At 47.2% G+C, this 22,212-nt stretch overlaps 1 protein-coding gene and 1 long non-coding RNA gene across 2 annotated transcripts in view; one reads left to right on the forward strand and one right to left on the reverse strand.

Moving 5' to 3' along the window:
• Positions 1-2,472: 2,472 nt before the first annotated feature.
• LOC309643299 lies at positions 2,473-13,118 on the reverse strand. The gene is made up of 3 exons (XR_014253670.1): positions 12,631-13,118; positions 10,959-11,093; positions 2,473-9,557 (listed from the first exon to the last, which is right to left on the reverse strand). It is a non-coding gene; the product is annotated as an uncharacterized lncRNA (long non-coding RNA).
• The window catches only part of TRABD2A (TraB domain containing 2A), a 59,844-nt gene continuing 47,274 nt past the window's right edge, over positions 9,643-22,212 (forward strand). The window contains 3 exon segments of the mRNA XM_082425942.1: positions 9,643-10,950; positions 12,441-12,571; positions 21,530-22,090. Of these exon segments, the coding sequence (XP_082282068.1) occupies positions 10,854-10,950; positions 12,441-12,571; positions 21,530-22,090 (789 nt within the window). The 5' untranslated portion in view covers positions 9,643-10,853.

The following is a 22,212-nucleotide window of genomic DNA, read 5'->3' on the forward strand; positions in this document are numbered from 1 at the left end:
GAGCCCCACCCTAATAAACTCATTTTAATTTAATCATCTCTTTTAAGGGCTTATATCCAAATACAGTTATATTCTGAGGTACTGGGGATCAGGACTTCGACATATGAATTTGGGGAGGAGACACATTCAGCCGATAACACCCATCAACATTTAAATCACATGTCAATACAGGTGCCAAGTTTGGAGCAGGACAGGAACTCTGACTCCTAGCTCTCTTGTGAACTGATGCAAACATATGAATTTTTGTCCCCAAAGCACGGGCCAATACATGTTGTAACCGGTTGAGTAAACCGGTTACCTGGAAATCCGAGTTTCACTTGCCATGGCTTTACCTGGAAATCCGAGTTTCACTTGCCATGGCTCATTCTTTCATTTGCTCATGTATTTATTCAATAAGCATTTCCTGGTGCTGGGCAGGGGCTGGGCAGCAGAACAGGTGCAGGATTTTCCAAGGCATCTTGACCTCTAACCTTGAGACGTTCATGGTCTGTAATGGGAAACAGACTCGTAAATAAATAGATATGATGATGTGTGATGGATATAACAGGACAAATCTACACCAGATTCAGTGATGACATGGGCTGGTCCACATGGCTGTGGACACTTGAGCTGAGTCTTAAGGAATGTGTAATGCCACTAATAATAATAGCTGACATTTATGCAATCTTTTCTGTGTGGCTGGCTTGGTGCTATATGTTTTAATTGTGTTATCTCAGTAATAATAATCTCAACCACAACTACTACTGGGTTGTTGAGCCCTTATGACATCCTTGGGAGGGAGTATTATTACCCTCATTTTACTAATGAGGTAACAAAGACCTAAGGAGCTTGTTATGGACTGAATGTTTGTGTCCCCTGCAAAATACATATGTTGAATCCCTAATACCCAATACATTGGTATTAGGAAGTGGGGCCTTTGGGAGGTAATTAGGTTTAGATGAGGCCGTGAGGGTGGAGCTCTCATGATGGGGTTAGTGCTCTAATCTAAGAAGGGGAAGAGACATGAGAGCTCTCTCTCTCTCTCTCTCTCCACACGTGCACAGAGGAAAGGCCATGTGTGCACCAGTGAGAAGGTAGCTGTCTGCAAGCCAGGAAGAGGGCCCTCACCAAGAGCTGAAACTGCTGACACCTTGATTCTGAATTTCTCAGCTTCCAGAACAGTGGGAGATAAAAGTCTTTTGTTTAAGCCACCCAGTCTACCATGTCTTATTATGGCAGCCCAAGCTGACTAAGATAGAACCGAAGGAACTTGCCCAGGGTCTCATGGTCCTGAGTGGAAGAGCAGTGATTTGAAGCTATGTTGGTATAAATCTCAAGAGAATTGAGGCAGGGAGGAGCAAGGAAAGATGCAAAGAGGGATGGAGGAGGCTGTCCAGGTAAGACATCATGAGGGTCAGACTCACCGAGTGGATGTGGGGATAAAAAACTGGAGAATTTGAGAGTTAATCACCACAGAAAATAAGCAGTAGTGGATGTGATGTAGCGGGTGACAGAGAGAGGTCTCCGGCTGGTTTGGGTGATGTAGTGACATTAAGAGAAATAACTAAGGCTATGTGCTAGGCTCTGTGCTAAATGTCCCTCCCTGTGTATCCAGAGCCTCACCCAGCTTGATTACTTTTTCATAACATTTACCGTACCACCTGACATATGTACGTATATATTGAATATGTATATATATTCAATAAATAGTCAGGACTATAACTTAGTCAAGTTGGCACATCAAAAAAACCATCACAGAAGTCAGGCAGCCTGGCCTTAGAGAACACCTAGTTCCCTGCGACCTGCATGACCGGCTCGCCCAGTGTAAGAGGTCCAAGAACGTCCCAGGGTCTCCGCGAGAAATATGGAAGTTCCCTGAAGGACTGGCTGATATGTTTGCAGAGGTGAGGGTGTCACCACGGCAGGGGTGAACTGACCCTGTGAAGAAGGCCCCAGGGAAGGCTGCCCAAGCCAGAGATTTAAGAAAAGTGGCAGTCAGATGTCAGGTAACCTGCAAAATCAAGAGGTCAGCCAGGAAAACAGGCTCTGAGTTACACCAGTGTCAGATGCTTCAGTGACAGGTGAACTTCTGGGCCTTGGACCTCCTCGGGGGGGGGAAAAGGAAAAGAGAAGGAACCACCCCGGACTGAGCATTTCTCCCCAGGGTGGTGGGGGAGAGTTGAATGAAGCCCTAGGAGACTGCTTTGAGCAGGAAGAGACTGAATTACCTTTAATTGTCTCACCCACTCCCTGTATGCCGGAGTGGGCTCCCAAGCACTCCCAGAGGAATAAAGCAAGCTGCGTCCCCCCATCCCCCCAAATATGGGTCGCATATTGCCCAGACACGTACGGTGTAAAAGTCTCTCCCATATGCTTTGTCTTTCTCCTGTCCTGATGTCTGTGTGTTTTCTATGAATGGGGTGTAGTAGTTATCACAGCCCCAATATGATGCCTTTCTGGGTGGCTGCATTAATAATGATTTAAAAAAAAATTTTTTTATTTATTTATTTATGGCTGTGTTGGGTCTTCGTTTCTGTGTGAGTGCTTTCTCTAGTTGCGGCAAGCGGGGGCCACTCTTCATCGCGGTGCGCGGGCCTCTCACTGTCGCGGCCTCTCTTGTTGCGGAGCACAGGCTCCAGATACGCAGGCTCAGTAGTTGTGGCTCACGGGCCTAGTTGCTCCGCGGCATGTGGGATCTTCCCAGACCAGGGCTCGAACCCGCGTCCCCTGCATTAGCAGGCAGATTCTCAACCACTGAGCCACCAGGGAAGCCCATTAATAATGATTTTTAGAGAAAGGTAGTGTTGCACGTTGGGTTTCCAGGGAAGCAGACTCTGAGATGGTTTAATGTGCAGGATGTTTCTTAAGGAGTGCCCTAGGATTACCTCCTGTCAAAGGGGAGGAAAGAAGTGAGATTGGGCAGAGGGAAGAGTCAAGCTGTGACAGTCTCAGTCCTCCTGACACCCCAAGTGGCCTCTGGAGCTAGAGTTGTCCCGAGATGGGCTGAGACGGCCATTGGAGGTGCTCAGACAATACTGAAGGACCGGACCTCTGTCTGCCGGCAGTGCTCTCAGCCAGCTAGGGCAGCAAGCCTTCCCTTGAAGGGGCATCTGGGCTGTGGCTCACAGTGTCCATCCCAGGGGACTTAGGGTTAGCATGTCTTAGGGTTGGAACTTGACTGCTGCCAGCAGCCCCCCAGGAACTCTGAGTTCCACACCCCCCCCAGCCCCTTCAGCTTTCATGACCCCTCTGCTTCCCCTGTGGGTCTGGTCTGCTCTCTCCTGGGTACCACCTGGATCACCCTCACCTTTTTCTTCCGACCAAGTTCTGAAGGAGCTACTCGCATTGGCTTAGGTCTGGGATTCTCAAACTCTTCTGTGGAACACTGGTTCCAGAGATGTTAGTATGACCTTCAAAAGCTGGGTGATATGTACACACGGGTTCATACTCTTCCCCCTTCTTTTGTGTATGTTTTAAAAAAATCTTCATAATAATAATAATATAAACAAATATATCTCCTTCTTAAAGAAAATGTGAGCTGGTAATGAGAGGAGGTATAGTGAAGCAGGTGAAAGTTTGGATTCTGAAGTTAGAGTTTGTGAGTTTGAATATAACACCTACTAGATGCAGTGACTTGGGCAAGTGACTTAACCTCTCTATGCTGTGCTCTGCTTACCTGAACAACGGCGGGTGGTTCTTGACAGATGGGGACACTGTCCATGTCCGTGCAGTTATTTTATGGAAAAATATCAAGTATGAAGCGCAGAATGTATTTTTTAAAAGTTGTACATGTGTGTATACAAGGACCAACTGGAGAAAATAATTTTATTGATGCCTCATTTCTGGGAGACAGTAAAATATATTTTTCTCTGTAGACGTACCTCTGTCCATGGACTAAGCGTGTCCATACAGACTTGGAAAGAAGCTCACCCTTGGGCTGGAATTCTGGGCTACAAGGAAGTTCCACAGGGTTCTTAGGAAGAAGGAAAGCAGATCTCTGAGCCCCTGGAGAGGATGGCTTATGGCCTGCAGGTTAGAGGGGATTCGGGCAGAGAGTCTCACTCACCAAGGCTACTAACATTGGTCTGTGAGGCCGGGCCGCATATTGATTGCCATTCATGTGGCAAAAAGAATCTGCAATTCTGGGAAACAACAGACCTTTGGTAAGGAATGAAGAAGCAAGGACGAGAAGCCTCCCCCCTCCATCGTGAAAATATCAGTTGCCAGATGCCAGGGAGGTGTTCAAAGGCTGGTGAGGTCTCAGGGGCCAAATGGGGGTCACAGCAGAGGACAGCAGAGAGGCAGTGGCTGGGGATGCTGGTAGCACATTACATCTCTTGGAAGGGACCAGCCACTCGGGACCACTGCTCCTAATAGACAAGTCAGAGTCATAGGCGTGATAAGCCCCACGGTTTCCTCAGCCCTGATTTTCTCCCCTGCACTATTCCCTGCAGAATTATTTATGATCATGAAAAATAGCAGGCAGGCCCGGTTCTGGAGAGTTCTGTAGTTTCCGGGAAGAATGAGGTCGTTAGGTTTTGAAGTGGAAGCATGCTCCCAACTGGTCAAGCCACGGAGTGAGTGCTCAAGAAGCATTCAGTCAAAAAAAAAATCATTAAAATTAAATGAATTATAAAAGTTGTGCTTGGTATTAAAAAAAATCAGCAGTACAGAAGCATAGAGAGTAAAAACGGATGTCGCTCCACAGAAGTCACCAGTTTGATGTGAACATAAAGAACTTCCAGAACATAAAGATCTTCCTCATTTGTTCATTCGTTCCAACGGCCACATAACTTTTCATTGTAAGGATTGTTTGAGATTTTTTATCGTTCTAATGCTTCAGTGAGTCCAGCTTGGTGATTCCCAAACTGTGGTGTGTGTGTGTGTGTGTGTGTGTGTGCGTATTTGCACATATGTGTCAATATTTCCTTTGGACAGATTCCTACAGTGGAATCTGTCCGAAGGGTAGAACTAGGTCAAAGGGCATGCATATTTTAAATGGTGCTGAATGGCCTTACACAAAGCCTTTACATTCCTACTGGATGTTGCATGTTTTTACTTTTGCCAATTTAAGAGGTGAAAAATGTACTTAGTTGTTTTATTTTGCTTTGTTAAAGGAATATTTTATTTTATCTTTTAACTCATGGTAAAATATACATTACAAAATTTACCATTTTAATCGTTTTTGAGTGTACAGTTCTGTGAAATTAAGTACATTCTTATTGCTGTGCAACCGTGACCACCATCCTTCACCAGAAGTAATTTGCTTTTATTTAATAAGTTAATGAGGTGCTTCTCATTTATCTATTGACTTTTGTATTTTTCTTTCTCTCTCTTTCCTCCTCCCTCCTTCTCTTTCTTTCTTCAGCCTCTTTATGATCTTTGCAGATTTTCTAACCAGATTTATGTCCTTTTATCTTTCTTGCTTTTTTAAAAATAATGCACTTTTCTATATTATGGGTATCATCTCTTTTGAGTTTTATATCCTTTGCTTGGCTTCTTCTACATTACATTAGTTCTAATCTTCACATCTTTGCAAGACAAGTATTATTAGTCCCATTTTGCAGATGAAGAAGCTAAAGTTTACTGAGGTTCCATGAGGTTACTTGATTTGCCAAAGGTCACACAGGTAATAAGTGGCAGAGATGAGGTGGGACTCTAGATCGGTTGGGCTTTTTCACAGTTTTGGACTAAAGGGAAACTGTCTGAGGCAATAAGACTCTGCTAAGGGTGGGCAAGACTAGCAGGGGGTCTGGAAAGGCCAGGGGGAGCTCAAGAGACTTCAAGGGGAGGCTGGGGTAAAGGAGTTTTGGGGGATCTAGAAGAAGTTGGTGTTCCTAAGCATGGAGAAAACGAGAGACAGCCTCCACCCTTCCCCTACCGCTCTTGCTGCATGAAGGACCATCTGAGCACTTTTGAATTGGGGATCTTGTGGCTGCAGAGTAGAGGCCAGAGGGTGTGGTCTGGAGGCCCTTTCTGGGTGCTGATTCTGGGAAGTTTCTTGCTCTCTCTCCCACATCCAAGTCACACCCAGTGTGGTAGGTTTCACTTCCTTGATGTCACTTCACTTTTCTTCGTCCCCAGCCAGAGCCTGGTCTGGGTCCCCATCGTCTCTCCTAACTGGTCTTACCACTTCCACTCTCGCTCCCTCCAATCCCCCTTCCCCCCTGTAGCCCGAGGGATCCTTCTAAAGTGCACATTTGATTGTACAACTCCTCTGCTTGGGACTCTTGGGTGCTCAACAGTGCCTTGCGGATGGGGGCCAACTCTGCCCAGCGTGCAGGCCCTTCACCTGCTAGTGTTTGTTATCTCCCCGTCTCCCCATCACCTGCTTCCATTGATGGGTCCACCAGGCTGAATTCCATGAACTAGCTCACTCTCACTCACACCTCAGGCCTTTGCCTGCACCATTCCCTCTCCCTGGAATGCTGTTCTCCTGCTAACTCCTACTCAAATTGTAGGTCTCTGTTGAGATAACATTCCACTGGGAGGCTTTCCCTGGAAGGAGGGCTTGGTTATGGGTGGCCATGGACCTTTGTTGCACACATTCCACCATCTTGTAATTTTCTTTTTGTCGGTCTGTCTCTTGATCTTGGCTGCACATAGCATCACCAGGGCTGTTTTTAAAATATTGATGCTGGGGGAATTCCCTGGCAATCCAGTGGTTAGGACTCCGCACTTTCACTGCTGAGGGCGCGGGTTCAATCCCTGGTCAGGGAACTAAGATCCCGCAAGATGCGCGGCACGGCCCAAAAAAAAAAAAAAAAAAAACTGATGCTGGGGCCACAGTCCCCCAGAAGGTTGCCAGGTAACTAACCAGCAGTGGACCTGGGCCTCAGGAGATTTGGAAGTCCCCCAGGTTGAGTCTGATGAGCATCCTGGGATGAGAGCAGCAGTCCATGGGGCCAGGGGTCCTGTCTGTTAGAGTCAGCATTCTAGACCCCTCACTTGGCATCGAAATGCTCATGTATTTAGTAAGTGTGTTGAAGAAATGAATGTAGCAGTTTCTAGAAGGGATGCAGGAACCATCGGGGACAAAAATATCAATATAATGCACACCAAACATACATTGGGTAGCAAGTTAGAGCTTTTGAAAGGTTCTAAAGAACAATCAGTCACCTGTCATGTAAAAATGCACCAATCATTTAGGTCACTTTAAAAAAAGTTTGTAGTTTAGTGAAACTGACACACTTAGACTGTTGTCACTTGTGTGTGACTGGTTCCCCTTTGGAAGCCTTCTCTCCTCCCCAGGGCCCCTTGAAGCTAAATGCTGTACTATCAGAGACCCCAAAACCCACCTCCCTAGGATTGGTGTGTAATTTAAATTATACTGAAATTTTACTAAATTTTAAAATTTTCCTGAAATTTACTAAATTTTCCTGAAATTTTCATTAGTTATGGACAATAAAACATCATAAACACTCAATGGCCAACATCTCCGCTTTCTTTCCCCCCCCAATAGCCTTCTCCAGTTTCCTTTGTCTCTAGTCTCTTTGTCTTTCTTCCCCTCTCTGAAAAAAAAAAATTCTCTCCAATGTCTGGCAATTCAGCTATTTGCTTCTGCTTGCATAGCCCACAGAGTAAGCCAGAGCCAGAAGCTAGCTGAGCAGTGACCATTCACAGTGTCTCCAGTGCTCTCCCAGGAGGCCTCAGTTCATCCTGATTTACCATTAAGCCCCTTCTGTCAAAAATCATTCATACCTGGCACCAAAGTTGTGCCAGGTTTCCAGGACCAAGGTACCATTCACCTCAGCACCGTGTCACCCACGCGGATGTGGGGAGGGGAGAGGCTGGAGAGGGGGAGGAGGGGTGGAGAATGGAAATGTGCCAACAATGGGAAACCTTCTCCCTACGCCAGGTCTGATGTAAGACCAGTAGAAGCACAAGGGATGGTTAGGGGAGGTGGTTGAAGTGGCCCCAAGCAGAACTGCAGTTATCAACACCCTTCAGGCAAAGACCACCAGAGACACACCTGAAGTTGAATTAGTTGGATTTATTGCTCTTTGCAACCAGGAAGAACGCATACCTTGGGGAACTGTGGGGCATCTCAGTAAAAGGGTGTTGGGAGGGCTTGTTATAGGATTTGGCTTGTGCTGTTAGGTGATCTGGGGGGAAGTTCAAGGAAGCAGGGCTTTGCTCTAGATTAAATGTTTTCAGGAAGTGGTTGTAATTCTGATTGAGCATCTATGTGAGTTTGCTACGGCTGTCATAACAAAAATACCACAGTCTGGGTGGCTTAAACAACAGAAGTTAATTTTCTCAAGTTCTGGAGGACAGAAGTCCAAAGTCAAGGTGTTGGCAGATTTAGTTTCTCCTGAGCCCTCTTTCCTTGGCTCGCAGATGGTCACCTTCTTGCTGTGTCCTAATATGGTCATCCCTCCAAATCTGAGGGCCCCTGTGTGTCCAAATCTATTGTGTGTCCAATTTTCCTTTTCTTATAAGGACAGCAGTCAGATTAGATTAGGACCCACCATAACAGCCTCATTTAATATAATCACTTCTTAAAGACCCTATCTTCAAATATAGTCACCTCCTGAGATACAGGGGTATGGGCTTCAACATATGAATTTTGTGGGGACATAGTTCAGCCCATAACAGCATCTTAATACATCTTGTCTATAAGGTGGGGGGAATGATGGAGGCTAGAGCTGGGATTGGTAAAGAAGCAGCAGACACTCATTAGTCAGGATAGGGGATGTTTAGTCCTTTTTGTGGTTTGGATAATGGTCATGTTTTGTCTGTGTTGTGACGTGATCATGGAGTGGTCTTGTTTTTGTCTTTATCCATCATAGTCACAGAGTGGCCTTGGCAGATGTTGATATTCTGTGAATTATTTATGTTCAGCAGGAGAACACCACAACCTGGCTGTGGATATTGCCAACCAAGTCCTCACTGATAGAGCCAGGTCAGTTCCTGGCTGTCAGGGGATGTTTCTTCTTTCTCAAGATCTGTGTACTGACTAAGCCAATGCAGCTTTGGGATGATTGCCACCCTTTCTCACTTAGAAATTCTGGTGCCAACCTTGGGTGACCAAGGGAGTGTGGCAAAACTCTAGTCCCCTTCCAGGAATGCATGGAGTCTGAAGACCTAGCAGTGTAGGAAATCCATTTTCAGCTGCCCACTTTGAAAACACACCCTGATGGTGAAGCACCACGCTGGAACTCCTGGGAATTCCTTGGCACCCTGCTTCACCTGGTGTATTTGTTTTCGGTTGTTGTGTAACAAATCACCTTTAACTCAGTGGCTTAACACAGCACACATTTATTATCTTGCAGTTTCTCTGGGTCAGGAGTTCCGGCATAGCTTAACCGGATCCTCTGCTTAGGGTAACAAAAGGCTGCAATCAAGGTGTTTCCCAGGACTCGGTTCTCAGCAGAGGCTCCACTGGGGAAGGATCTGTTTCTGAGCTCTTGCAGGTTGTTGGCAGAATTCATTTCTTCATGGCTGTAGGACTCATGGCAACTTGTTTTTCAAAGACAGCAATGGAGAGAGACTCTAGCAAGCTTGGCACTCCATGGACATTCCATCCCTCTTGCCACATTCCATTGGTTAGAAGCAAGTCCCGGGTCCCGCTCACACTCAAGGACAGGGGGTTAAACAAAAGTATGAATACCAGGAGGCAGCTGTTTTGACCACTTTGGGAAACCTGCAGTGTGGTAAGTGACTCAGGACTTGGATGGCTGCAGGCTGGCCAAGCCAGGCAGGGCAAAGGCACAGAGGTGCAGCAGAAGCCACAGCAAATCCTCTGTGTATCCTGAAAGCTTTGCTTTTGAGGAAAGATCTGATTTTGGGGAAAGAGCAAAAAGATATCCAGGGCATAATTTCCTCAGGTGACTGCTATGAAGGGACCAAGACTCACAGGTTGGTGTACATTCAGGAAGCCATTGGTAGGGGCACAAAGGAAGAAATTAAGAGTAGGTGGACAGAAGGAGGGTTTCTGGGGTATCAACTGTACATGAAGGAGAAACAGAAGGAGGAGGGAAAGGATTAGAAACATCCAAGTCTTTGGCAGTGGGATGTGAGAGGTATGGACCAAGAACAATACTCAAGTGGGGGAGTTGAACCTGATACAGAAACTCTGTGGATAGGCAGAGAGGAGGCTACAGGGGCCTTTAGCATCTCCTTTCTGACCATGAAAGGGAAGCAAGGAAGACTTTCAGCCTAGATGTCTTTAGAAGACAAGTGAGGACCAGGCCATGCCCACCTGCCTGTCACCAGGTCTGGGGAAGCGCCCTGGAGTGATAGGGGACAATGTATGTAGGGTAGATGTGATTCTCCTGAATGTTTGGACACTGAGTGTCTTATAGAATAAATCTTCCTTAATGATGGGTCTGACTAAGGCAGGAAGGTCCACCTAAAAAATGTTAGAACCAAACAAAGTTATCCATATATTAGACATTTCAAACTCAGCGTCTGACTATATTCTGGGCCTTGAAATAAATCCCAGCAAATTTAAAATATTTGAAATTATATAGAGTATAATTATAATGGAGCTAGATTAGAAATCAATAACAACAAAATATCTAGGAAAAATCCATAACTTGGAAGTCAAGTAACATACTGCTAAGTTATCCATGTTCAAAGAAAAAAAAATCACCAGGGAAATTAGAAAGTACTCCCAACAGAATGATAATGAAAATAAATCTTTTCAAAATCTGTGTGATGCAGCTAAAGCAGTGCTTTGAGGGAAATTTATAGTTGTAAATATTTATATTAGAAAAGAAGAAAGTTTAAAAGTCAGTGATCTAAGGTTCCACCTTAAGAAGCTAGGAAAAGAAGAGCAAAGTAAATCCAAAGTAGAAGGAAGGAAATAATAAAGGTAAGAGTAGAAATCAAAGGAACAGAAAAGAGTAAGAAGACTAACAAGTTCAGTCATGTTTTCTGACACATTATTCCTCCCCCTCTTCCCCCTGGCCACAGCTGACTGGATGAGAATTCATTTGGAGTGGGGGAAAGAGTATGAAATAATAGGTAATTACTTCCTTTTGAGTTCTTGATGCTTGTATCTCACAACCAGAGAGAACTTCTTTTGCCAGTAGGTGGCAGCGCTGGCACCTTGAAAACCCGGACAGGCTGCCTTCTGGGTCGGCTGGGGACCAATGATTGCCGCCGGGCTGAAACGAAGGAGTCATTTCAAGACAGGAGAGAGAGTCAACTCCAGAAAGCAAATCCTCACTCGAATTTAGAACAGGGAAAAGTTTGAGATCTCTCTCTCAATCCGCCTCTCCTTCTCTCCCCCTCTCCCACCTTCTGTCTCTCCCTCCCTCCCTCCCTCTCTCTCTCTCTCTCACACACACACACACACAAATCTGGAAAACCTGAATGAAAGCTTGAAAAACTTGCCTTTTAAAAACCTGGGGTTCTTAACTGGAAGTACTGCTGATGGGCACCGGAGGCTCAGAAAACTCCTCCTCCCACTGTGAGCAAATCGCCGCCCCACCCCCCCACCCCGAGATCCTCCAAAGTTTACATCAGATTCCCAAAATGGACGGGGACTTAAAACAATTAAGATACCCTGCCTACGAATGCTCCGTTAAACACCACTCAGAAGTTAATCGGGCAGGAGTCTGGGCTGTAAAGGGGGGTGGTGGAGTGCACCCAGGCCTTGGGTGGGAGGTGGGAGAGGCCGAGCACACCCAGTTGCTTTTATAACTTTTTCTTCCTGAAGGGTCACTGCTGTAAAAAACCCCTTGGGGAGTTTAGAGCGGAAAGAGAGTGACCACTTTTTGCAGACCTATTATGTGCGTCCTAAATGTCCTCATTTAATCTTTGCAGTAATCCTTCGAGTTCGCTGTTAATCCTTCCTATTACTCTCCCAAATCCCTTAAGAGGGCACTTACTTAATGGACTGCCGGCTTTCGTGGTTCCGGGTTTTAACTGAATGCACACACTGACTAGTTCCCTCTTTTACAGACAAAACTTCCCTGCGATTGCCTTTGTTTACATGAACTTGCCTTTAAAAATAGCCTTTCATTTATTTCTTTGGTCTATTTCTTTCCATCAAGAGCCACCCTCAGAATTGGCAGCGTGAACGCAGACGTAAGGGCAGGAGCTAGTACGATTTTCGGTTGAATTTAGAAGACAGTCCTGGAGCCTCGCTTTTCCCTTCTGGCCGGCTCACGGGGTGGCCGGCGGCCGGGGCAGGGTTTGGGCGGGAGGACCGGGGCCGGGGACCCCGCGGCTGCCTCTGCGCGGGGCAGACGGGCGGCGGAGGGGTTGGGCGGGGTCGGGGTTCGGCCTCACGTGGCCGCCGCCTCCAGGCTGGCGGGTGAGCCCCGCCCGGAGGCGGTCGCGCTAACCGCTGAGAGAGCCGGCGAGAGGCGCGGGGAAGTGGGCGAGCGCCCCCGGGCCCTCGAGCCCGGCGCGCCATGGCAGGCGCCGGGCGAGTACGCAGCCCCGCGGCCGCCGGTTAGCCGAGCCGGGAGGCCACTGTTGGGTCCCTCCTTCCCTCTGCGCCCCAGGCCTCGGAGCCACCGAGAGGAGGATGAGTCCCTGGAGCTGGTTCCTGCTGCCGACCCTCCGCCTCCTGCCCGCGAGCGCAGCCCCTCCGCGCGGCGCGCCCGCCTCCGCCAACTGCAAGCTCAAGCCCCAAGTAAGGCGCGCAGCGGGCGCGGGCGCGGCGGCCTCCCGGCATCTCCTGGGGGTGGTTACCTTCCCAACCGCATTGAGCCCCGTGCTCTTGGACCCCGAGCCGACTCAGCGGGCCCGGCTCCCACCTTGCACGGCGGCGCCTCCTAGCTCGCGCTTCCCGCCGAGCCCCCGGGTTCCCCTTTCCGGCGGGGGCGCAGAACTCCGGCCACACGAGACCCTGTCCCCCAGCCCTCGCCATTCGTCAGCCGAAGGGAGTCCCGGGCCGGGTCTCCCGGGTCTCGCCAGCCTGCTTCGCTGGCGTTTGAGGGACGAATCCGCGAAGACCCAGTGGGCCCGGGACTTGGGCACATTTACTTTGAAGTTTGTTCTGCCTGCTCGTCCCTAGCGTTTCATTTCTGCTCGTTTCGAAATGGTAATAGCCCCCAGCAGCTGCTTGATTTAACCTTCGTCTATTCAGTGCCTGAGTTAGGAGGAATGTGGGGGGAGCTGAAGCCATCCCCCTTGTTTTACTGATGTGGGAAACTGAGGCTCAGAGAGGGACTTTTGTGCTCCAGGTTACAGAGCGCGTTCGTGGAGAGAGAGACCAGGTCTGACAGCCTAGCGTTCACGCACCCGGCGCCTCCTTAGATCTTCGCATCAGCGTTTTGGGGTGAGGGGAGCCGAGGTGAGAGAGCCCCAGTGACCTGCCCGTGTCCACCCAGCCCTATAGGAACAGAAGCCGAACGGAAACCCGGCAGATCTGGCGTCTCCGGGGCTGAACCTCTTTCGAGAAGAGCGTTTCCATTTCCCGATCAATTTTCCTACGCTCGGAATTTTCTGCAGGTCTGAAGTCCCTCTCTTCTGAGTTCCGTGGAAGTTGACTTTTGCGAGTTTGCATCGGTGGGTCCAGTCTCTGTGGATCCCTGGCGCTGGGGAGGGTGATCGTAGACTGAGCGCCCTCGGACGCCGGGTGCCGGAGTTCAGGGGTCTGCCCACCTTCGGTGACACCTGCGCAGCATCCGGGGCCGCGTCCACTTCCCTCCGTGATTTTATTCATCGTCTTAACCACAGCAAGGGAGAAGGTGACCTCACTGAGCCGTTCCTGGCGCACAGGGCTGCCCGAGAAGCTGCACTGTGTTCTAGGGCGCCCAGGGCTGCGGACGCGCGGAGGCCGAAGAGGGAAATCCTCACCAGGGATCGTTCCAAACTCTGCTGCGGTGTGGCAGCTGCGGGCTTGTTATACAAGGCAGAAGTCCATCCTTTCATATGAAAGCAGAGTGCCTTGCAGTTTTGCGAATCTATTACCAACTCGTAATAATACTATCGAGTGAGTCTTGATAAGGTCTCTGTTTCTCCCTTCTGTTGAATCTGTCTTCGTGGGTCTTCCGTTCTGTCAGTTCTCATACTTTTTGGTCTCATAGTAAAACACTTGTGTGGGTTAACAGAAATATTAATAAAATGCAAGAATACACAAGCACACATGCCATTGACTGTCGAAGGGTGATGTTATCTAGAGACTTGTAGCCTCTAGAAAATTCTGTTTGTACACTTGTGAGAGAATGAAAGAGGAAAATATCTTTGTATTATTATGAAAATAGCTCTGATCTTACAGACTGCTTGAAAGGGACTTGGGGACATTCACAAGTCCCTGGACCACACTTTGAGAATCAATGTTCTATTCTGTGGGCAAACTGCCTTGTCCTGTGTGGAGGTCAGAAGGTCAGTCAGTGGCAGGGCTGTCTGCTTGACCTGCAGGCTGTAGAGGGCACTGTGGGTGGGTCCCCCAGGGGGTTGAGGTGTTGAGATTGTAGAGTGAGGCTCTGGAATCCAGCCTCCCATCCGGTGTGGCAGCTTCCTGTAGCTTTCTGGAAGGACTGTGGCTTGATAGCTGGCTTGGTTTTCAACTTTCGTTAATCATTAGAGAGGTCTTCTGAGCCAAAGTCCGCCACAGACAAGGCAGGCTTTACCCAGAGCAACACACAGGTTGAGTCTGTTCCTTATCAACACTCAAACACAATTCTGGAGTGTTCTACCATTCCTGCTAGCATCCTTTCAGATTTGCTGTTTCTTCACCCAGATATCCACATGCTTGCTCCCATACTTCCATCTAGGCTTTGCTCAAATTCTCTCTATGAGACCCTTCCCGATTACCTATTAAAGATTATGTCACCCCCCAATTCCCCGGCCACCCCGCCCTCCTATCTGCTTTTCCGACTTTATTTTCCTGTGTAGCACTTAACCACCATCTGGTAAAAATGTTTGTTTATTGTCCCCCTGCCCCGCCCCAATCTTCATAAGTGTAGGAATTTTTGTTTGCTGCTGCATCCCCAGTGCATACAAGAGTGCCTAGCCATAGTAGATGCTAAATAAATATTTGTTGAATGAAAAGGGCAAACTAAAGCCAACTTAACTTTAATATCATTCCAGCTGATCTGCTGAAGGGTCCTCTTGGAAAAGAGCAGTTATCTCAGGTCCAGGAGCTGGATGGGAAGAGCTGAGGAGGCCCGTGGCTTAGGGATTTAGCCCACATTACACAAACTGTCATTGTGCTACTTTGTTTCATTGTATGGATTACACATGTGTGTTAAAATCTCCGGTGAGGTGATTCAGTCCGCAGAACTTCGTGTGTCTCTGTCATCCAGGGACATGTCTTTTTCTTTTAAAAGAAACCTGTTCATGGTGTTAAGTTTTTTTTTTCCTTTGAAATCATCAGAATGTTAAGATACATGGCTCCCTCTAGTAGCATGTAGGGGCCACAATTACAGTGAAAGGGGGGTGGTAGAGCCATTTTGTTTTTCTTTTATGGAGACAAATAGCCCTTCCCCTGAGGGTGTCGGTGTGAGGCAGGGGCAGCTGCACCCCTAAGATCAGTGCAGCAGCCTAGGGGCTCACCTGTGGGCAAAGGCAAGGTAAGAGCTCCCTGATCAGAAGCCCTGAAGACTCTCCTTTCAGAAGGGCCAGGTAGAGAGGTGTCAGTAGCCAGAGTGGGAGACAGGTTGCCCTCCTGGGTCAGAACAGAACTCCATATACTGAAGAAGCTCCACAAGATAAGGATCATTTCTTTAAAACCACATTAAAACCCCTGGCTTAAAAAAAAAAAAAAGTGGAAAAGCCCCCCACCCCCCAAGCTGTGTTATCCCGAAAAGAGAGAACGGGAAAGGATGGTCCTCTGAGGAGTTAAAGATGTCAGTGTGGGTTCATCTGGGTAGGTCATTGAGGCCCAAGATGGGGAGCTGGACAGAGCCTCTCTAGATGTGGAGTCAGGTGGTCCTTCCGAGTGATGGTGCACCTAGCAGAGTACGAATTGAAAAAGATGTAAGTCTGAATCGCGAGGGATGTCTGTTGCATGCTAAGGCCGCCTGATACGGTGTTTAAAACCTGGGGCTCAGGAGCCAGCCTGCCTGGCTTCAAATCCTGGATCCACTACTTAGCAGCTATGAGACGTTCGGTAGCATAATAAACATCTCAAGGCCTCGATGTCTCCGTCTGGAAACAGCCAGTGTCTTACTTAGGTGTGTATCCTCCCTCTTCCTCTCTTCCCCATCTCGCCTATGTGGGCATCGGGCAGGCGTTCACCTGCACCATGCCACCAAAACCGTTCTTGTCTGGGTCGCCAGCGACCTCCGTGTCGCTCTATCCAGAGGTCAGTTGTCCACATCCTCGACTTATTTAGTCCATCAACCACACCACTGGCTTACTGTCTCCTCCCCGAAGCTCTTCCTTCAGTAGGCTTCCTGTTCTTCTGATTTTCCCTGCTACCTCGCTGGCCACTTCTCTTTTTCTGGCTTCTCTTCTTTCCCTTGACTTCACAAGGTTGGACCATTTCTAGACCCATTCTCTCCTGTTTGCACTTAGTCCCTTGGAGATCTCATCTAGTCCTATGGCTTTAAATAACATTGAAATGATGATAACCCCCAGATTTTCATCTGGGCCCCAGATCTCTCCCAGACTCCAGACTCATGCATCCGCCTAGCCACTCGACCTCCCCACTTGGATGTCTGCTTGACATTTCAACTCAACAGGACCAGCACCGAACTTCTGACCTTCTCTCGAATTCTGTTCCACCCCATCTTCTCCATCTGGGGTGATGGTAACTTCATCTTTTTAATTAACCGATTCATCAGCAAATCCTGTTGGCTCTTGCTTCCAGAATACAGCCAGAATCTCATCTCTGATCACTTCTCATCAAGTCTGTCACTACTGCTCTGTTCTCTCACTTGGGTCATTTCAGTAACTTCCTAACTGACCTTCTTTCGTCTGCCCTATTCTCTCAGTAGTCTGTTCATCACAGCTGCCAGAGTGATCCTGTCAACACATTAACTCAGCTCGTTTCACTTCTCTCATTAAAAACCTGCACCAGCTTCCATCCTACTCAGCATAAAAGCCTCCACCCTTCCAGGAGCTCAGGGGCCCTGTGCGGCCAGGCCTTGTTGACCTCTCTGACCTTTGCCTCCTGCCTGCCTCTTGAGCCGTCCAGCTGCAGTCATGCTGGCCTCTTTCCTGCTCCTCCAACACATTGAGGGCCTTTCTGCCCCAGGGTCTTTGCACTTGCTGGTGCCTCCTCTTGGAGGGATTGCTCTTCTCCCAGATAGTCCTGTACTTTGACCTCTTACCTCCTTCACGGCAAGGCTTAAATGACCTGCTGGACATTCAGGGACTTCCCTGGTCACCCTATTTAAGACAACATCCCTCCTCCACCAGTACTTCCTGTTCCCCTTCTGCTTCTGTGTTCTCCTCAGCAGTTACCATTAACATACCGGAGGCAGAGACCCATACTTCATTCACTGCTGTATTCCTACTGCCTCATGCCTAGAGCCGTGCCTGGTGCTTGGTGGGCACAGCATTGATAGTTGGGAAAGAAATGAGTGTTGAACAAATGCAGCAGAACCATCCATGTGCAACGCTTGGATGGTGCCTGGCACACAGCGCCTGACAACAGTCAATATCAGCCAGCTGCTTTCAGCATCATTACTGTCAGTGCATGGCTAGATGCCAGAACATGAGTACTGTTTTTTAAAAAACCTGAGCAGACACTTCCCTGGTGGTGCAGTGGTTAAGACTCCACGCTCTCAATGCAGGGGGCCCGGGTTCAGTCCCTGGTCAGGGAACTAGATCCCACACGTGTGCCACAACTAAGAGTTCACGTGCCACCACTAAGGAGCCATCGAGCCGAAACTAAGGAGCCTGCGAGCTTCAACTAAGACCTGGTGCAACCAAATAAATAAATATTAAAAAAAAATCATCAACCAAGAAATGTTCTTAGAAAAATATTATATATGAAAAAAAACCTGAGCAGTTTTCAGTGAAAAGATCACACAATAACCCTATTTCTAGACTCATACTGGTTGAAAAGACAACAATAAAATAAATAAGAAACTAAGAATGGATACGTGTAATTGAACAGACTTTGTTCCTGAAGAGAAGTGTAGGCGTTTTGAGGTAGGATGGGACATTAGGGACATTAAGTGTGTTGGGTGAAAACAAACCAAAACCAAACAAAAATGAAACACCCCCTCACCACTCCCCACCAACCCCATGCTATGATCCTGCCGTATGGGTTTGGTTTTTCTTGGAATATATTTGTTTACTATCATGGTCTCCTGATAGATGACAATGAATCAGGTGCCCATGTGTTTAATAATAATAATATTTCAACTATTTGCCATGTCTCCATTTGGAAACTGTGTAGAAGTCCTTTGGTAGATTGTGTGGAACTTGTGTGACCAGATGTATAGGTCAGTGGTCTCCAATCATATCATCATCCAGGACCCCTTTGATCACCAACACTTCCCACTAAAATGAACAAATAAAACAAACTAAACCTATGCTTGGAAGCCCACCTCTAGCAAACCAGTTGCATTTAAAGGTAATTATTCTGTTACCCATTTAAAATTAACCAAAGCCATAACTGTCAACCTCAGCTTTTGATTACTGTCTAACCAGTGTTTTTCTACCAGCTTGATCTAATTCTAACCAACAGTGAGACATTTGATTGCTTAATTAGCCTTTGGCAACCATTTTTCGGTAGACTACAGTTTCCATGTGGCTTTTTGAAGTAGTATTTAAATAACCCTGGGGACTCTCATTACTCCCTAAGAGGATGCCTGAGGACTGGCTGGAGACCCTGTACACCATTCATCTCTTAATACTAATTCAACCGTTAACAGGTTTTAAAAATTATTAAAAAAATGTATTCTTTCTCTCATTTGTTCAGTCATTTAACTTTTACTTGTCTGATTTGTTTATTACCATTACTTATGCTAGGGGTTATTATCTGACTTTCACCACCTGAGTTCCATCCCTGGTTGGGGAACTAAGACCCCGCAAGCCATGTAGCACGGCAAAAAAAAAAAAAAAAAAATCTAAGTGGGGTGGCTGAGACAGAAGCAGAATTGAGCATAATTTGTGCATTCTTGAAAAGCTGGGTGTGTGAGCAGAAGTATGATTTGAATACTTTAAAAAACAAGGTCACAGGCTGGAGGCTAATGAGATAAGCTCCGTCTGGTGTGCGCGGTGTTTTGAGAAAACTGAGGTCTCATTTCCCAATTGGAAGATTTTATTTAACATCAGGATTTCTAGTTTCTTTGGAAAAGTCCCTTCTGGGGCACCAGGCCTGTTCTCCTGTGGCCAGCACTGCTGAGGCTGCTTAGCCAATGTCTTTTGTGGAGAGTTGTGGGCTTGTTGGCCCCTGACCTCCCCCTGCTGTTATGTCACCCCAGCCCACGTGTTTCCCTGCCTCTGCTCTCCTCTGAGTGGTCCCATGGTATTTCTGTGAAGGTGACAGGGGGACAGGTGGAGAAGAGCAGGCTGAAGAGAGTAGGGCCCCTGCTTCAGCCAGCTCCACCCTCATCGATCTTATATTTTGAGATTCTGTGTAATGTTTCATTTGAGACCAGGTTGCTGCTGCTGAAACAATGACACAGAAGTGCAAATATAGTTGACCCTCATTATTTGTAGATTTCATGTTTGTGAATTTGCCAACTTGCTAAAATTGTTAACCCCAAGCTTGTGGTGCTTTCACGTTCTCTTGCAGATGTGCCCAGAACTGCAAAAAATTTGAGTGGCCGGATGCACAGTCTCCCAGCGGAGGTCGAATAAGTCAGTGCTCTGGCTTGTCTTTTCACCCCTCAAACTAGAAACAAGTAAACAAGTGTACTTTTTGTAGTTTACTTAGTGCCACGTTTTTTTCGCATTTTTGTGCTTCTTGGAGGTGATTTCACTGTTTAAAATGAATGAAGTGCTGTCTAGTGTTCCTAAGCACAGGAGGGCAGTGATGTGCCTTAGGGAGAAAATACATGAGTTAGATGAGCTTCATGCAGGCATGAGTTATGGTATTGTTGGCTGTGAGTTCAATGTTCACGAGTCAACAAAATATACTAAAGAAGGTGCTTTTCAACAGAAGCACCCATAAAACATGGTTATGTATTGCTCTGTTGACTAAAACGTTGTGACCAGAGGCTCGCAGGAACCTAACCCTGTGTTTCCCCTAGGAACAGTGGTTCAGTATCTGGTAATTTAGTGTTCACAGTGACTTTATAGAACATAACTATGACACATAATGAAAGCTGATTGTAAATTGAAACCCCACAATCCAGGAAAGCATGCTACTTAAAAGGCTGCTGAAATGAAGCCTTTGTAAAGAGAATGAATTCCAAATATTCCTTCCTATAAAACCTGGATTTTCACATTTCCGGGTTGCTTGATGTGGGGCTTGCCCCATGCGTATATCTGACCTTTACGCTTGAACTCCTTGAGGGCTGCCCTGTGCGCTTCTTTGTACGGTAGCTCTTAATAAACAGATGTTTCATAAATGCCCACTCTTGAGACTGAGAGGCACTCAGGGCCAAAGGGCAAAGTGGCTTGGCCTCAGGATGTAACCACTGCTCAGCCTATAAAACTGTTGGGAGAGATCGTGGAACCATCCAGTTCTCTGCTGCTGAACCAGAAGGCTTTTGTAAGAGAGAAATGCAGGACAATGCATGTCCTAAAGGGACAGGGGCAAACTGTGCAATCAGGGGCTTCTTAGGACTGCGGAGTCAATCCTGGCTGCGCATTGGAGTCACCAGGGAAGCTTTAAAAATATCACCTCTTATCTCACCTCCAGGGATCCCAATGTGATTGATCTGGGATGAGACCCAGAAATCGGACTTCTAGAAGCTTTGTAGGTGATTCCAAATGTGCAGCCAGAGTTGAGAGACTCTGCCTTTGGGGTTGTTGAATTTGAGGTCTGAAGAAGTAGGAACCACCAAGTGTGCCTGGGAGGTAACAGTGGGCTCCTCAGGTGTCCCTTACCTGTACCAGGTGCGTCCTTGTAGCCCCTTGAGAATCCCCTCTTTAACTCCTGTCCAGTTGCTAGAGCAGGCATGGGGCAAACTCAAAGCTGGTGATTGTATTGCTTTCTCATCTTTTTTTTTTTTTTTTTTTTTTTTTGCAATATGAAGAAATTTATTGCTGTATTTTATCAGATGTAAAAAAAAAAGATGCTATAATATAGTTTGATCAAATTTAGTGCTCATTCCTAATCAAATTAATTTAAAATGAAAATAAAAGAATACTTTAATAGCATGATAGGACAAATATTCTTAATTATTAACTAATACCAAATTTAAACAAGGAGGGAAAACTGCGGTGGGGTGGGGATGGTGGTGTGCTGAATTGGGCGATTGGGATTGATATGTATACACTGATTTGTATAAAATTGATGACTAATAAGAACCTGCAGTATAAACAAACAAACAAACAAACAAACAAAATGCTTTCTCATCTTTAATCAACATTGCGATGAGAAAAGGGAAGGGATGCTGAAATTCAGTCTGCTTTGAGAACTCCTGCTCCTGGTAGGTGAATCCGCCTGGGCTCAAAAGAAGTCTTAGCTCTATTTTGATCATTTTTCTCCTGCAGGGTGACTTGTCTCTCTAATTTACCTCTCAGGTTCCTGTCCCTCCATATCATGCCTTGATGTTGTCTCTTTTCCTTTTAGCAAAGTGAGTTGAATTCCTTCTTGTGGACCATAAAGCGAGACCCGCCATCTTACTTCTTTGGCACGATCCACGTCCTGTACACCCGGGTTTGGGACTTCATCCCGGACAATTCCAAGGAGGCTTTTCAGCAGAGCAGCATCGTGTACTTTGAGCTGGACGTCACGGACCCTTCCACTATCTCGGCCCTCACCAGCTGTCAGATGCTGCCACGAGGTGAGAACCTCCAGGACGTGCTCCCCAGGGACATTTACTGCCGCCTTAAGCGCCACCTTGAGTACGTCAAGCTCATGATGCCCTCGTGGATGACGCCTGACCAGCATGGTAAGGGTCTCTACGCAGACTACCTGTTTAATGCCATCGCTGGCAACTGGGAGCGGAAGAGGCCCATCTGGGTGATGCTCATGGTCAACTCCCTGACCAAAGTGGACATCAAGTCCCGTGGGGTGCCCGTCTTAGACCTGTACCTTGCCCAGGAGGCCGAGCGGCTGAGGAAACAGACGGGGACAGTGGAGAAGGTGGAAGAGCAGTGCCATCCGTTGAATGGGTTGAACTTCTCACAGGTAAGACCCTCTTTGCATGTAGGACTTGGTGGCAGTTGATTGTGTGGCTGAACCTATTGAATTACAAGACTACAGGAAATAGACCAGAAGCACAGTTGACCTAACAATTGTCTTTGCTCAAG

This window comes from Balaenoptera physalus (assembly GCF_965194825.1).
Source record: "Balaenoptera physalus genome assembly, chromosome: 15".
NCBI lineage: Eukaryota > Metazoa > Chordata > Mammalia > Artiodactyla > Balaenopteridae > Balaenoptera > Balaenoptera physalus.